We start from the raw sequence: 14,726 nt of genomic DNA, 5'->3' as shown, positions 1-14,726 counted from the left end.
TTTCCAAGAAATCCAGGCTCTCCTCACTTATGAGGCCGGAAGAGGGGATGGAGTGACTGCCTCATCTGAAGACGACCAGCTGGTTGGATTTGGTGCCCGAGCCAAGAGCAGGTGGAAGGAGATCTGGGACAGCAGAGGTGATGGCTATGCTGATTTTGTCATAGGCAGGCGCTGCGTTCCAGGTACACGAATGTCCAGGTTGCAGCAGAACCTGCTGAAGAGGCAGCAGCCCACCACATCTTCCACACCTGCTGAGCATCCCATGAAGGCCCCAGCTGAGCCCCTGGGTATGCTCATTCCTTCATGTGACAAGTTCAACTTTGGGAAAAGGTTTTTTTCTTTTCTACTAATAACCTGTAGCCGGTATTTTTGTCTTTAACACAGCCATGGAGGAGGACGTGGAGATGGAAAGGGAGATGCTGAGCATCCATAATTGCTCACAACATCAAAAGCTGTGGATGAGGACGGAGCTTCAACAACTTGGGTTGTGGCCTGGGTCCCGACCAGTGTATAACCCTGGGAATGCAATTTCTCCTTGGCGTCTTCCTCCTCAGCCGGAGCTACTGGACATGGTGGCTGAGCTCCCGTCCCCCAACTTTTTTCAGCTCCATCCATTTTTCATTTGGAAGCCAGAGAGCCACATCACGGTCAGGTTGAGGAACAATGACATCCTGCCGTGCCTCCATAGCTGTCCTCGTCCTCAGGTGGTCTCTGCAGGCGTGGGCAGACCTCCAGTGATCGTCAGCGTCCGTGGCCAGTATTTTATCTTTTCCTCGCGACTCTGCTGCAAGGCCTGTCGCAGGAACTGGTCCGCTGACAACCCTCCATGGGTGGAGAAGCTGCCCGTGCGCTTTACTAACCTTTTGCCTGCATTCCTGACTTACAAGAAGGCTGCGTGCAAGTCGGTAATGGATGAACTGCGGCGTTCTGGCAAGTCACCGACCGATATGGCGAACCAGGTGAATGAGCTCATGCACCTCAAGTATGAACGAGCTCACCTGGCATATCTGCACGCCGTACAGAACGTCAGGGAGGCCGAGGCTGGGGCGTACGGACAGAGAACCATCGGCCAGTACGTGAGGATGGAAGATCGGCCACGTGCTTTCGGGCCATACGAGGACCAAGAAGGTTGGGGTGGGGTGTCTGTGTCCGGATTCTACCTGACTGACTGCCTGCTGGATGAGTTCAAGCGTCAACAGCCGTCTCTGACCAAGCTCCTCCAGGGCACGTTGGGGCAGGTTTTCAGGTCGGACCACACGAGGAAGATGGCGAGGAAGGTGACACTGGCATCTGGAGCCATGTCCAGTTTCGCAGTGATGAATGAGAACTGGCTCATTGTGTCCTGGGTGATGGTTCAGGCTGAGACAGAAAGGTCCCTGCATCCGATGTAGCAAGGAATGGCCCAGAGGTACAGCCACGCTGGGGTGGAAAAGGCCGGCTACCACTGGATGGACAGGTGAGATCAGCCATCTTCTTTGTTTGCCGTCATTCAAACTGAAAAATGCTCCATGCTAACCCTAACCCTATCCATGCTGAAGACGTGGCGCGTTCAGAGGGTTCACATCCTCCGTGGTTGCCTCAGTGACCCAGAACTGTCTGAGGGGATAATGGACAGGGACGGAGGGACCCTTCAGCTAAACCACGTAGCGGGCGAAGGTGCCAAAGTCCCCGTCTGGATCCCTGTCCGTGGTACATCTCAGCAGGAGGGCTACCATTTCCAGCAGGCCCAGTGGGTCACGGGTACGCAGGTCTCCCCTGAACTGTTCCAGGCCCAGGCCATGACCGGCGTTGTGCGGTGGAACTTTCAGCGACCGGTAGACATGAAGAAGCCCGGCGCCGTCCTCCCTGCTGTCTTTGACCCTGCCTCAATGTGGGAGTTGAACTCTGCTTCCATGGCAGTGACGGGACAAGACAAGTGCCCTGCGTTCACCTCTCTGACAGAGACACTGGAGAAAGGTTTGGGCTGGAGTCCAGAGAACCGGGCTGCCCTCCGCTCCCTCTGGACTGGGACAAACACAAAATGCAGAAGAGGGATCGGCCTTCGGCTCTTGTGCCCCCTCCCGCTCCAGACGATGCTCCTGGGGCAACACCTTCCTCCAGCGGGGTAACAGCGACTGCTGTGCCGTCGCTTCCCCCTGCGCCACCTGTCAGCTTCCATCTCTCTGCTGCTGGACGTGTAAAGGAGATTCCAGCAGAGGATGACCAGGATCCTGAAAGATCAGTGGGCGGGTCAACGATAATCGGGTTTTTCAGAGCGGCATGTTGGAATTAAGGCCTTCGAATGATTGAAAATAAATAGATTTAGTTAGGTTGTGGTCAGTGTATCTCAATCTTTTGATGTGTTAAATATTACACTTTCTGTTATTAAGGGATGGATATTAATGTGTTTTCTCAATAGCCCATATGGCGATAATATGAGTTACTAAGGATGCATTATTGCTTTGTTTGTGTTCCAGACGTCTCTGGAGCTTTGCCCCTGCCGCTGAAGTCCTCGCCGAGGAGCGCCCGCACTGGACCCATGAAGACTGGTGGTGGAGTGTTTGTCTTGGACCACACACGCTGGACTCTTCCCATGAAAGACGCTATTGATAGTTTGCTGCAGTATCATCATGGGGACAAGGACATCCTGAGGCTTGTGGATCGAGACTACGCAGACGTGGTCCATCGGTCTGCGGCCGATCCGATCCCCGGTTCTCAGTGTCCACCTTCCCTTTTGCCATTTTATGGGTATCTGGAAGTTAACGTTTGCTGTTATGCTAATGACTACTGAGAAATAATTAAATGAAGCCACCTCCTGCTCAGACTGTCACCGTTGCATTGTGGGAAATGTAGTATTGGCCTGTGTAAAACATCTGCGGCCTGCGGGCCGGTTCTAATAATAATCAATATCATCCCGGGGGCCATAGAAAACCCTCGACCTTGACTCTGACATATGAGCTTTAAATGATTTCTTTTGAGGATGTTAAAATTAGTCTAAATTAGTCTAAATTAAATAAAAATTCATCCATTCATCATTCCCAACAGGCGGTGTTTGATTAGAAACTCTTTCTGAACTCTGGTGCTCTGAAACATCTCCGCTTCCATTTTCAGCTGTTTTTATTCTCAATAACATCAAATCATCCATCCATCCAAATCGTGGTCCTGTTGGACCACCAAAGGACAAACACTTTCCATTTAGCACGGACAAAAAAACCCAAATCCTGTTTAGCAATGAAGCTGTGGGGAGAGTTTGAGGAGCGTTTTTGAGGAACACGCTGCCATATTGGGTCCAAGCTGCTGGGGTTTTTGTTGTTTCCAGGTGAATCGGTGGGCAGCGGCGTTACCGCCTGTCTCTGCCCCCCCCCCCCTCTCTCCCCGTGGTCGTGGTCACGCCGGGCATCTTTACTGGTCCCGTTTTAAACAGGTTCTGTTGGGAACAGGTGTTCTCCAGAACTGTATTCCAGGCTGCTGTGCTGAAGGGCTGTTTTCAGTAGCAATAGAGCCAGAGTGTGCCTGCTCCATATGAACCCCCCCAGGCCGTGCTTTCCTCCTGGCTGAGCCATAATCAGCTCTGGATGGACTGGTTCACGCTTGGACTGAGTCAAGATTTGATAGCTTGACTGATTCTTACAGTTTTGGATCAAACCCCCATCTGCTGATTCCAGGAGATCTTTAAAGGATCTCAGAGCTTCAGATTTATGAAGCCTGCTCAGCCCCCGGCAGCGCTGATGAAACCATTTCATTCCTTCAAAAAAGCAGAACATGAAGCTCCAGAAAAGGTTTTTGGATCAAGTTTCCAACAGAACGAGGACAAGTGGGTAAAAGCGCCACTTTAAAGCCTCCAGGCCTCAGAAAACATCCACCTTTAGGATGCCTGACTTTAGAGGATCATCGGTTCGCTCCGAGCACAAGAACAAACATGTTTAACCTCAGTCCAAGAACATCTGACCTGAAATGATCAGAAAGCTTCAGCGTAAAAAGATGGTGGAGAGAAAGCTGCTGGGAGGTTCTCAGAAGAGAAGTGGCATTAAAGCCAGCTGGAAGAGTCCAGCCTGCTTCCTGCTCCTCCAAACAGGCGTCTCCACACCAGCACTGAGGAACACGGGCTTCTGTTCTTCCTTCTTCTCTTCTGACTATTGTGTGTTTGATGAATGCAGCGTCCACTCACTGTTCCCCCCCCCCCCCCCCCCCCCCTCATTTACACTGCTCCTGGTTTCACAATGCTCCTCAGACAGATGCAACCAGAGACACTGATGCCGTCAGACAATAAACCTGAGTGTTGTTGTGTCCGGTTATTAACATGTTCCATGCTTTTCCTCCTGCAACAGTTCATCACACCTGCTCAGGGAAACCTCGGTGTAAAGGAGGTGAAGCCGTGCCTCAGTGACTCTACTTTGGTGTTTTAGAAACTAACAGTTATTAGATGAATATACAGTGTGCACGTACGCGCACACGTGTGTATAAACACTTAATACACACGTGTGCGTTGATGTAGACTTTTTAGTACTTTGGGTTCATAGACTTTTTAGTATTTTGCAGATACGTGTCTGTATATAAACCAGATCCTCCTGTAATAAAGAACTAAAGGCTGACTGTTGTCACGTGACCTGTCTCCGTCTGTGTCCGATGATGGAACCTGCCTGGAACATCTGGTCCACAGAAAAAGCAAAACAGCTCACACAACTGGTCCAGTTTAGACCCAAAAATGACAATAAATAATGAAAATGTGTGACACAATAGAAAAATGGACGAACTTTCTATGGTCATTGACAGTTTCACTCATCAGATTTCATCAGAAATATTTAAACCAACAAACTACACACAGAACAGCAAAGTTTAGAGCTTAAAGGGAGCGACAGGTGAATATTTAAAGCTCAACGCACCTGAAGAAGTTCCAAAAAGGAGAAATATCACTTGGTGCTTTACCGCCACCCGTTGGACACGCGTGGAACTGCAGCGGCTCCTCCACGCCCCCTGCAGGTAGACACCAGCAACAACGGTCCCAGAAACTGGGAACCCAACAAACCAGTTTTTCAAAGTATTCCTTTCAGACTAAGCAGGAAGACTGAAGACCGACAAGGTGAGTAAACGAAGAGCATTATTGAAAAGAATTGACAGTTGTGTTTGGAGATAAAATCAAGATTTGATTCAACTAGACTTCATATTTAGTTTTAGCACAAAACATCATTATACATTATAAATGAATCGGTCTTATTTAACTTTCTTATCGTCTGGCTTTAGTTATAGTTGAATAGTCTTTCTAAGTGAAGTTTAGTTTATGTTTCTGCTCTTTGCTACTGATCCTAAAAGAACTTTAAACCCTCCCAGAATGCTTTAATGGTAGTAATATATACGCCATAAAGCTGTGATTAGGTTTTAAAAGTGAAAGTGAAACTATTCTCTTCAGACGAAGCAGGAAGAGCGACATTTTGTGACAGGTAAAAAGCTCATAAAGTTATTAGAGTTGTTCAACAGTTCAGGTTACAGCTGGATATTTTGGTATTATTTAAGACAATAAACTTTAAAAATAATTAAATAAATCAACACATGATCACAGGACACCAACAGGATTTTGGGTTCATGTTGCACATTTTCAGCAATCAAGTGAAGGAGTGGGTGTCATTTCTTTCATCTATTTTAAATAGAGCAGTGATCTTTGAGGACTTGGATTATAGAAATAATTGAAGAGGGGAACACATGAGGGAAGTTAAAAAGTCCTGACTAGCATGTTTATGTAGCACCAGATAATTTAGTGGCTGAGCTGAAGACAGTCCTTTCACCATGTTGGCCTGTGGAAAACCAGTGTTGTCGGCCCGATGGACCAGCGTCCCCGTCGTTGCCGGACCACCGTTGGCCACCAGTTGGGTTTTGGGATCAAAGTGGGGGCGTTTCCTGTATCCGGTTCTCCTCACGGATCCATGACTACAACATGTTGCTGCAAGTGCAGAGACGTTTGCTCTGGAAAGAACTTTAGAGCACATTCAGTGCTGCAGGATGAGGGGCTGGAAAAGGAGCCAGTTCTTTTCTCACTGCAGGGAACAGTTAAAAAAAGCAGCTTAAACTATGAAAACATGAAAATTATACAGATACATCATTGATTTATTGATTCAGTTGTTAGCCAGAATGGATTAGAAATGTTCCTGTTTGATAAAAATGCAGTGAATTGGGATTATTTAACTCCAACCTCTACAGATTATTTACCTTCATCACAGTCTCATCACTATTACTGATGTTTCCTCAGGATGGACGAGGACAGAGCAGAGTCCACAGTGCCCAGCTGTGTGTCCATGAAGAGTGACTGGTCCAAAGGTGTACCAATAAACTTCAGAAGTTCAGAGGAAATGTAAGAAAACTAAAGCGTGATGATGTGTTTGTGTGCCAGCTGTTAGTCACATTAACAGCAGCAGGTTGTGAGTTTATTATTGGAGATGTTTAACACTTAAACCTCAGACAGTCATATAGTTACAGACTTAATGAGAATATTGTTGATTAGAAACAAGAATCAGGTTTAAACTGAAAGATGAATTCAGACATAAATGCTGGAACAATATGAGTCTTGATCAGGTTCTTTCATCCTATAAATCAAAGGACTATAGAGATGTGTTTTATAGTGAGAGGGAGGAGCACATCCTATCAAACTGGGACCAGTCAGCTCCACCAGGAGAGTCCTCTTGTTCACAATCTGGAAGCAGATCTGGAGATGCTGAAATGAAGCCCAAACAAAGTAAAACTGTTCAATATGAGATTTATTTGTGATGTCATGAATTTGTAGTTGTGTTGATGATTTATTATAGATGGAAATCATTGGTTTACTTATGTTCAGGAAGTGATCTGCAGGAGGTGATAGAAGGTCATAAGATGAGTCTGAGAGAAGATGTGAACATGTGACTGAAGGAACTAATGAAGCAGGAAGTGGAACCCTGCTGAACAAGATCTACACTGAGCTCTACATCACTGAGGGACAAAGTGAGGAGGTGGACACACAACATGAGGTGAGGCAGCTTGAGAGAACCTCCAAGAAGAACATCCAGGACACTCCAATCAAGTGCCAGGACATCTTCAAAGTCTTATCTGAGCAACAGAGACACATCAGAGTGGTTCTGACCAACGGTGTCGCCGGCGTTGGAAAAACCTTCTCAGTGCAGAAGTTCAGTCTGGACTGGGCAGAAGGTTTGGAGAACCAAGACATCAGTCTGGTGCTTCCGCTCTCATGCAGGGAGCTGAACTTGATCAGATGAGCAGCACAGTCTTCTCTCACTGCTTCATGTTTTCCATCCAACATTACAGAAGATCAGAGCAGAAGATCTGACTGTCTGGAAACTTCTGTTCATCTTTGATGGCCTGGATGAAAGCAGATTTTCACTGGGTTTCAACACCATCAGGTCATCTCTGATGTCACACAAGTATCGTCAGTTGATGTGCTCCTGGTGAACCTCATCCAGGGGAACCTGCTTCCCTCAGCTCTCATCTGGATCACCTCCAGACCTGCAGCAGCCTATCAGATTCCTCCCTCGTGTGTTGACAGGATCACAGAAGTACGAGGCTTCACTGACTCCCAGAAGGAGGAGTACTTCAGGAGGAGGTTCAGTGATGAAGATCTGTCCAAGAGAATCATCTCACACATCAAGGCCTCCAGGAGCCTCCACATCATGTGTCTGATCCCAGTTTTCTGCTGGATCACTGCTATAGTTCTGGAGGACATGATGCCCAGAGACCAGAGAGGAGAGCTGCCCCAAACCCTGACTGACCTCTACTCACACTTCCTGAGGGTTCAGATAAAGAGGAAGAAGCAGAAGTATGGAGGAAAGCAGACCCAGAGGAACTGACTGAGGCTGATAAAGAACTCCTTCTGAAGTTGGGTCGGCTGGCGTTTGAACATCTGGAGAAAGGAAACATCATGTTCTACTCAGAAGACCTGGAGCGATGTGGACTGGACGTCTCCGAGGTGTCGGTGTACTCAGGAGTTTGTACAGAGATCTTCAAGAGAGAGAGTGTGATCTTCCAGAAATCAGTCTACTGCTTTGTTCATCTGAGCATTCAGGAGTTTCTGGCTGCCGTCTACATGTTCCACCGTTACACCAGGAAAGACGCAGCGGTTATAAATCAGTTCCTGAAATATTCCAAACCAAACCCCTTTTCCAGGTTTACATTGATGTTTGCAAAAAACAATCCAGTCACATCACTTGATGACTTCCTCATGAGAGCACTAATGAAATCTCTCAAAAGTGAAAATGGCCACCTGGACTTGTTTTCGCTTCCTTCGCTTCTCTCATGGTCTCTCGAGTCCAATCAGAGGATCTTGGGTGGACTGTTGGATCAGATGGAGAACCACCCAGAAACCATCCAGAAGGTCCTCAAAAACCTGAAGAGAGGAGAACAGTGATGGAATCTCCCCAGACAGAAGCATCAACATCTTCCACTGTCTGATGGAGATGAAGGATCAGTCAGTCCATCAGGAGATCCAAGAGTTCCTGAAGTCAGAGAAGAAATCAAAGAGGAGACTGTCAGAGATCCACTGTTCAGCTCTGGCCTACCTGCTGCAGATGTCAGAGGAGGTTTCCGGATGAGCTGGACCTGCAGCAGTACAACACCTCAGAGGAGGGACGACATCGCCTGATTCCAGCTGTGAGGAACTGCAGGAAGGTCGTGTAAGTAAAGATTTTTAGGGCCGGACATCGGCGTTTAAATCAAGCGAGTGGATCATGTCAGGTAGCAATACCCCCTCCAGTGGTCATTCCTTCAATTCTTTATCTCCATTGCAGCGTCCATAAATTAAAACAACAATTCATCCAGAAATGTTCAACACTGGCTGGATATAAGTTCAAAGGTCAATCCAGACAAACCAACATAAGCAGGAATAATAGGAGCCACAAGTTAACTGACTATCATGAAATTACTGTCATGTCATTAAATCACTTTTGTTTGTTTGTATACATCGTATTCTAACAACAGAAAAACACATTTTAACTAATGACACATGACTATTTTGCTTCATTTGTCAACGTAAAAACAGCCGGCCTCGTTGGTTTAAATGGGTGTTTTGGTCTTTGTGGCGGTTCCGTTTGGAGCCTTTATGTGACCCACAAAGTTGTTTGAGCCTTTCCACACCCGTTAGGTGGCAACTTCATCACTAGCAACAAAAGGTGCAGTGAAAATGATTTGAAGGGAAACAGGCAGATAGAACAGAAGCTGAGGGCAATCGATGCAACCAGAGACTCTGATGTCATCGATCGGATCGCTGAATTAAGACTTGACGCACCATCGTACAAATTGGATGAAATGCAAAATATCCAAAGAGCCGATAGACAGATAAAAAGATGCACGTCTTTAAACCATTTGCTACAATCATTTTAAATATTGAGTAATTATGAGCTGTTCTAAAATAAGACAAATGTGAGAATAATTCAGTGGCATTTCAGATCTGATGGTCGTTCAAACTGTTTGCTACGGTGTTGAATTTAGCTTTTCCAGGAAATGAGCTACATTTGTGTTGAGGTAGATTCTCAGATGAGTTGATGAGAAATCCCAAAGTTTGACTCACTATTTTTGTTTCATACACAACAGACTGTCTGGTAGTTTTCTTTCAACGAGTCTTTGGGAAGTTGTGGCCTCAGCAATGACGTCAAACCCTTCTCATCTACGGGAGCTGAGCTTAAGCAAGAACCAAAACCTGACAGATGCCGACATAAAGTTACTGTCTTCTGCAATGATGCATCCAAACTGCAGACTGGAGACGCTCAGGTCAGGAGGCCTCTGTTGGTCTTTTCTAAATTTCTTTACATTTTCTGCTTTTCTCTTCATTTTCAGATTTAGAAATGTGTTTTTATTTGCCCCATTTATTCCTTTTCCAGGCTGTCACACTGCAGTTTATCAGAGATCAGCTGTGACTCTCTGGCCTCGGCCCTGAGGTCCAATCCCTCCCATCTGAGGGTTCTGAGCTCATTCAGAACCAGCTGAAGGATTCAGCAGTGAAGCTGCTCTGTTCTGGACTGGAGAGTCTAAACTGTCAGCTGGAGACTCTCAGGTCAGCTTCCTTTTATCTTCGACATAACAACTAAACAATGAAAGGCTTCAAGATAAACTCCATTGACTTTTGGAGAAGAGAAGTGTAGTATGAATATAAATGAAAGTTAATTTTATAGATACTTTTTTAACTATGTTGTTGCTGTAATATCCCAGTTTATCAGTGGGGGACCAGAGCTCTCCTGACTCCAAGGGCCCTGATTAAATAATGAAATAAAATAATGATTTTGAGCAAGTGTAATATGACTTTTCCTCCAATAAGAGATCATTTCTTGTCATGATTCCTTATCCAGACTGAGTGGCTGCAGTTTATCAGAGATCAGCTGTGGCTCTCTGGCCTCGGCGCTGAGGTCCAATCCCTCCCATCTGAGGGTTCTGGACCTGAGAAAGAACCAGCTGAAGGATCCAGGAGTGAAGCTGCTCTGTGGTGCTCTCCAGGATCCTCTCTGTAAGCTGGAGATGCTCAGGTCAGTCAGAGATGATCCAGTACTTTCCCAGGTGTAACTAGTTAGACAATAAATGTTTCCATGTTTGATCTTTGTTATAAACGTAGTGTTACAGTTCTCAGAAAAAAGACCACACAGGACAGATTTGCAGTATTAAATTGGTTGTGGAAATCTGTCCCATGTGAGGATGGTCATCAATGACTAGAAAGGAAGTATCAGTTGTAGATTTGTCTTGTTTTATTTTAGGCTGGCCACAAAACCCCCCAAACATTCAGACCAATCAAAAATGGTTCTTCCTGTCTTTTAAAGATCAAAAGGAAAACTAGAAAACCCAAAAAGAAAGCTGCTGCAGTGTGCCATGCCCCTTCTCTACTGAGAAAAGCCATCCCAAAAAAGAGAAAAGCCCAAGTGTGAAGTGAGCACCCTGTTAAACCTTGGTACCGAAAGCCTGCAGTCATTCTCATCTGAGGTGGCTTCATTCCAGCCAGAAGCCCAAACCTGCCTCCCTCTTAAAGGGGCAGCAGGTCAGTCCAACCACAGAAACCTTCATGAAGATCTGAAGCTTTCAGCATCCACAATTGTTGCACCTCACTTCCATTGGAGTCCAAATCAGAAGTCAACAAGTTGATTCTACACCGATTCTACACAATGCAACCATTTTAAAAAGGTTTCCATCCATAGGTTTTCACACATTTTTAGATAAATCTGTTTGTTCATCGCCTCCTTCTTTTGTAATGATCATTAAAGAAAATGACCTTATTGAGTTTTTCTCCTCACAAATATGACTTTCTATGAACGATGCAATAAATGCAGCTTGCAATCTAAGACAATATGGAAGTATGTGTATATAATAGTAGTGGAAGTAGCTCATGAAATAATACATTTGCTCTTCTCATCGAATCTTTCTATGTATTAAAGAAAAACCTGCTCTTAGTCAACAACATCTCAGACATCAACCAAAAATCCTAATTTTCTACAATCTAATATAAAACAGTAGAGAAGAGTCTTTCTGCAGAGACCCTGGTGGCAGGAATGCAGAAGTATCACCTGCTCAACTTGGAAGGTGGAGCAGAAACCACCAGCTGAGAAGGTCCTCAGCGAGAGGAAGTGGTGGAGAACCATGAAACTTGCTAAGCTCCACCTCAGCTCCAGAGACGGGCTGAGCTGGAGCTGTGGCACCAGGTATCGCCCAGAAGAGCCTCCAACAAACAAGCTCTTCTCTTGGGAGGAGAGGGCTTTGAATCTCAGCTCAGTGTGCTTGTCTCTAGTAGGTGGCAGCTGCACCTTTTCCTGAGGTCCTTGTTGATGCCCTGAGGGGAATTGATGCTCCTGCAATGTTTTCTGGCAGCATTGAGCTTGCAGTGGGGCAATCAAACACACTGTGGGGGGGCTCTCTTTCCTTCTCTCATCTGGAGAACAAGTGACACCAGCTGCCAATCATTGTTGGAGAAATGTGCAGTCAGGGGAACGATGCGTCCAGACTATAGCCACCCTTCCAGCATCCAGCAGTGTCTAAAACCTTTGATTTGGTTTCACCAGAGAGTGTAGGGATTGCAGGGTCGCTGCAGCATCGCCCACAAGCTATCAGGAGTGGGTCGCTTTGTCCCAACTCCTGACAAGAGTTGAGTGCTACTGAGAATGTGGTCTCACAAACTTGGAAGGTATTTTGACCGACACACACTTTACATACGCTGTAGATCTTGTCCAACCGCCCTGAAAGAACCCAAAATACGAACATACGGCAGATAAGCCGGTGCAGGACCAGAGGTTTGTTGCTTGTAAGCTGTGTTTTGCTCTGGTACATGTTGATTTTTATTTGTCTTCTTTTAAAATAATTGTTATTTTAGCCTAAGGAGCTGCAGTTTATCCGAGACCAGCTGTGATTCTGTGGCCTCAGCTCTGAAGTCCAACCTCTCCCATCTGAGGGTTCTGGACCTGAGCATCAACACGTTGCAGGATTCAGGAGTAAAGCGGCTCTGTTCTGGACTGGAGAGTCCAAACTGTAAACTGGAGAGGCTCAGGTCAGTCTTCATTTTTCTACCTATATACCAGCTGCTAAGATGGTGAAGTGAGGCTGTTCTCAACACTGCTGTGATGCACCACATTAAAAAAATTCCTTGGAATATCGTGAATTCAGGTCTGACCCAACTGAGAACTAACGTAGGTTTAGTACTGACGCAGATAACATGCAGACCTGCACCGTATAACCTCATCCTGCATTTTTCAGATTAGAATACTGCAGTTTATCAGAGATCAGCTGTGGCTCTCTGGCCTCGGCGCTGAGGTCCAATCCCTCCCATCTCAGAGAACTGGACCTGAGTTGGAACCAGCTGCGGGATCCAGGAGTGAAGCTGCTCTGTGTGGTTTTCTCCACTTTCCAAACTGCCGACTGGAAACTCTGAGGTAACACACCATTCTCAAAATGTCCGTTATTCCATCCGAGGGTCCTCACACTTTCCGAGTGTGTGTGTTGTGCCCAGTTCCTTCAGGAGGGAGGGCCACACGGGGACCACTTATTCATGATAAATTGATTTAAGGACAATGAAAAAGCCGACAGATGGTAACCAAAATTAGACAAAACTAGGTGAGGGTGCCTGGTAGACACCAGCCAACGAGGAGGGAGATGGTGAGGGAGACAGGAAGTCATCTAAGACAGGTTGTGCCTTTAAAGATGAGCCACAGGTGAGATGGATCTCCATGATGAGATGGGAGGGAAAGAGGTGGGAGAACCTGGGAAGAGTGAGGGCCAGAACAATATAGATTCTCCTCTGGAACAGTGCAAACCTGAGAGGTTGGAATTGTGGTAATTACATATTACTATCATTTTTTAACCTGTAACTAAATTAAATATTTACAGATCATGCCTTTGATTAACCTTTCAGATTAATACTGGTTTCACTTATAACCTTATAAAAGTTTCCCTTCTTTATTTAGATTAAGGAGCTGCAGCTTATCAGAGATCAGCTGTGGCTCTCTGGCCTCGGCGCTGAGGTCCAATCCCTCCCATCTCAGAGAACTGGACCTCAGGTTCAACAATCTGCAGGATTCAGGAGTGAAGCTCCTGTCTGATCTCGTAGAGAATCCACACTATGGGCTGGAGACACTGAGTCAGTAGCTGGTTGAAGCCAGTCAACTCCCGCTCATCTGCTGCATCACTCACTGACCACTGGTGAAGAGCATCTGTGGAAACATCTGCCGTCTACTCCCTCCATAGATGAAATATTCAGTTTTTAAAAAGCGCTGGTGGACTTTCAGGAGATCAGTCGATGGTCGACAAAGCAGAAGCAGCTTCGCCTTGAAGTTAAATTAGTTCCTGGTATCACACAATGCATCTTTATAAAGTTCTAAATGGCTCCTCGGCCACTCTTATAAGCATGGAAACATTCTCTTAATTGTCTCTTCAAATGTCTGTATTATACGTTACTATTTTACATCATGCCTTCAGAATCTTTAGGGTTTAGTATTTACTGTCTCTGTGACATGGAGCATTGGAATATTTCAGCTGCAGCCAGCAAAAACCCATCAGAATGACGGCTATCGGTGGGAACCGCAGGTCATTTGACTTTAGTCAGTCTGGTCAATGTTATAGGATTTATTGCAATCTAATAAAAACTATGAATAAATGTGGGAAATAGGAAATAAAAAGAAGCAAAATGACCAAATAAAATTCCCATGAATAGTGTAAATTTAAAGATGTCAAGAATGGAATATCAGCTTAAATTTAATCAAACATAAAGGGAAAAGGCCTCCTTTAAGTTTACTGCAAAAATAAACACAAAATCAAGAGCGACACGCACCAAAAATGTCTCATTCTCTCTTCTGTCTCCACTCATTCTTTTATATTCTCTTAAGATAATGGGGACGGGGTCGTGTGATAACAAAACAAGCTAATTGGGGACTATATTTTTGTTGTCAGAACTTTGGCTCTTCAGAAGTTTCTATGTTGGCTTCCACAGATTGTGCATCCACTAAAAACTCAGGGCCAGATTCACCAATATGTTCTTAAGAATCTTCTTAGATTCTTTCTTAAGTTGTTATTAAGAAGTTTTTTAAGAAAACCCTACGTCGGATTCATCAACGCGTTCGTAAGCCCCAGAATTGTTCGCAGCTGTGTTCTTAGATTGATGAATGCCATCTGTTCGTAAATTGAAAGCGCGTGCCAGGTGAGTCTAATTAACATACGATTAGCATAAGTCACCGCCCACCAATGCCCATAAAAGGAACTGCAGTAGGACCCTGTAGACAGAGCAAAAAGCAGCCAAATGCCCAAAGCTTGCC

The 14,726-nt window shown here is 45.5% G+C and overlaps 1 protein-coding gene and 1 long non-coding RNA gene across 2 annotated transcripts; both read left to right on the top strand.

Annotated features, from left to right (window-relative positions):
* Positions 1 to 6,192: 6,192 nt before the first annotated feature.
* LOC130520166 (uncharacterized) lies at positions 6,193 to 8,218 on the top strand. The gene is made up of 3 exons (XR_008948686.1): positions 6,193 to 6,322; positions 6,591 to 6,703; positions 6,803 to 8,218. It is a non-coding gene; the product is annotated as an uncharacterized LOC130520166 (long non-coding RNA).
* A 300-nt stretch (positions 8,219 to 8,518) lies between these two features.
* On the top strand, positions 8,519 to 14,251 carry LOC130520168 (NACHT, LRR and PYD domains-containing protein 12-like). Its single transcript, XM_057023749.1, has 4 exons — positions 8,519 to 8,627; positions 9,544 to 9,720; positions 12,296 to 12,469; positions 13,383 to 14,251. The coding sequence occupies exons 2-4, from the start codon at positions 9,596 to 9,598 to the stop codon at positions 13,561 to 13,563; spliced, it is 480 nt and encodes a 159-aa protein (XP_056879729.1). The 5' UTR covers positions 8,519 to 8,627; positions 9,544 to 9,595; the 3' UTR covers positions 13,564 to 14,251.
* Positions 14,252 to 14,726: the final 475 nt, after the last annotated feature.

This window comes from Takifugu flavidus, unplaced genomic scaffold, assembly GCF_003711565.1.
Source record: "Takifugu flavidus isolate HTHZ2018 unplaced genomic scaffold, ASM371156v2 ctg296, whole genome shotgun sequence".
In the NCBI taxonomy this organism is placed as follows: Eukaryota; Metazoa; Chordata; class Actinopteri; order Tetraodontiformes; family Tetraodontidae; genus Takifugu; species Takifugu flavidus.
The sequence above is the reverse complement of the archived record's forward strand: the minus strand, read 5'-3'. Positions and strand labels throughout refer to the sequence as shown.

Bases quoted from the DNA above. Each gene is read 5' to 3' on its own strand.
- LOC130520168 (XM_057023749.1), top strand. From the start codon at position 9,596: ATGACGTCAAACCCTTCTCATCTACGGGAGCTGAGCTTAAGCAAGAAC. The intron at 9,721-12,295 runs GTCAGGAGGCCT...TTGTTATTTTAG, and splicing joins TGCAGACTGGAGACGCTCAG to CCTAAGGAGCTGCAGTTTAT. The intron at 12,470-13,382 runs GTCAGTCTTCAT...TTCTTTATTTAG, and splicing joins TGTAAACTGGAGAGGCTCAG to ATTAAGGAGCTGCAGCTTAT.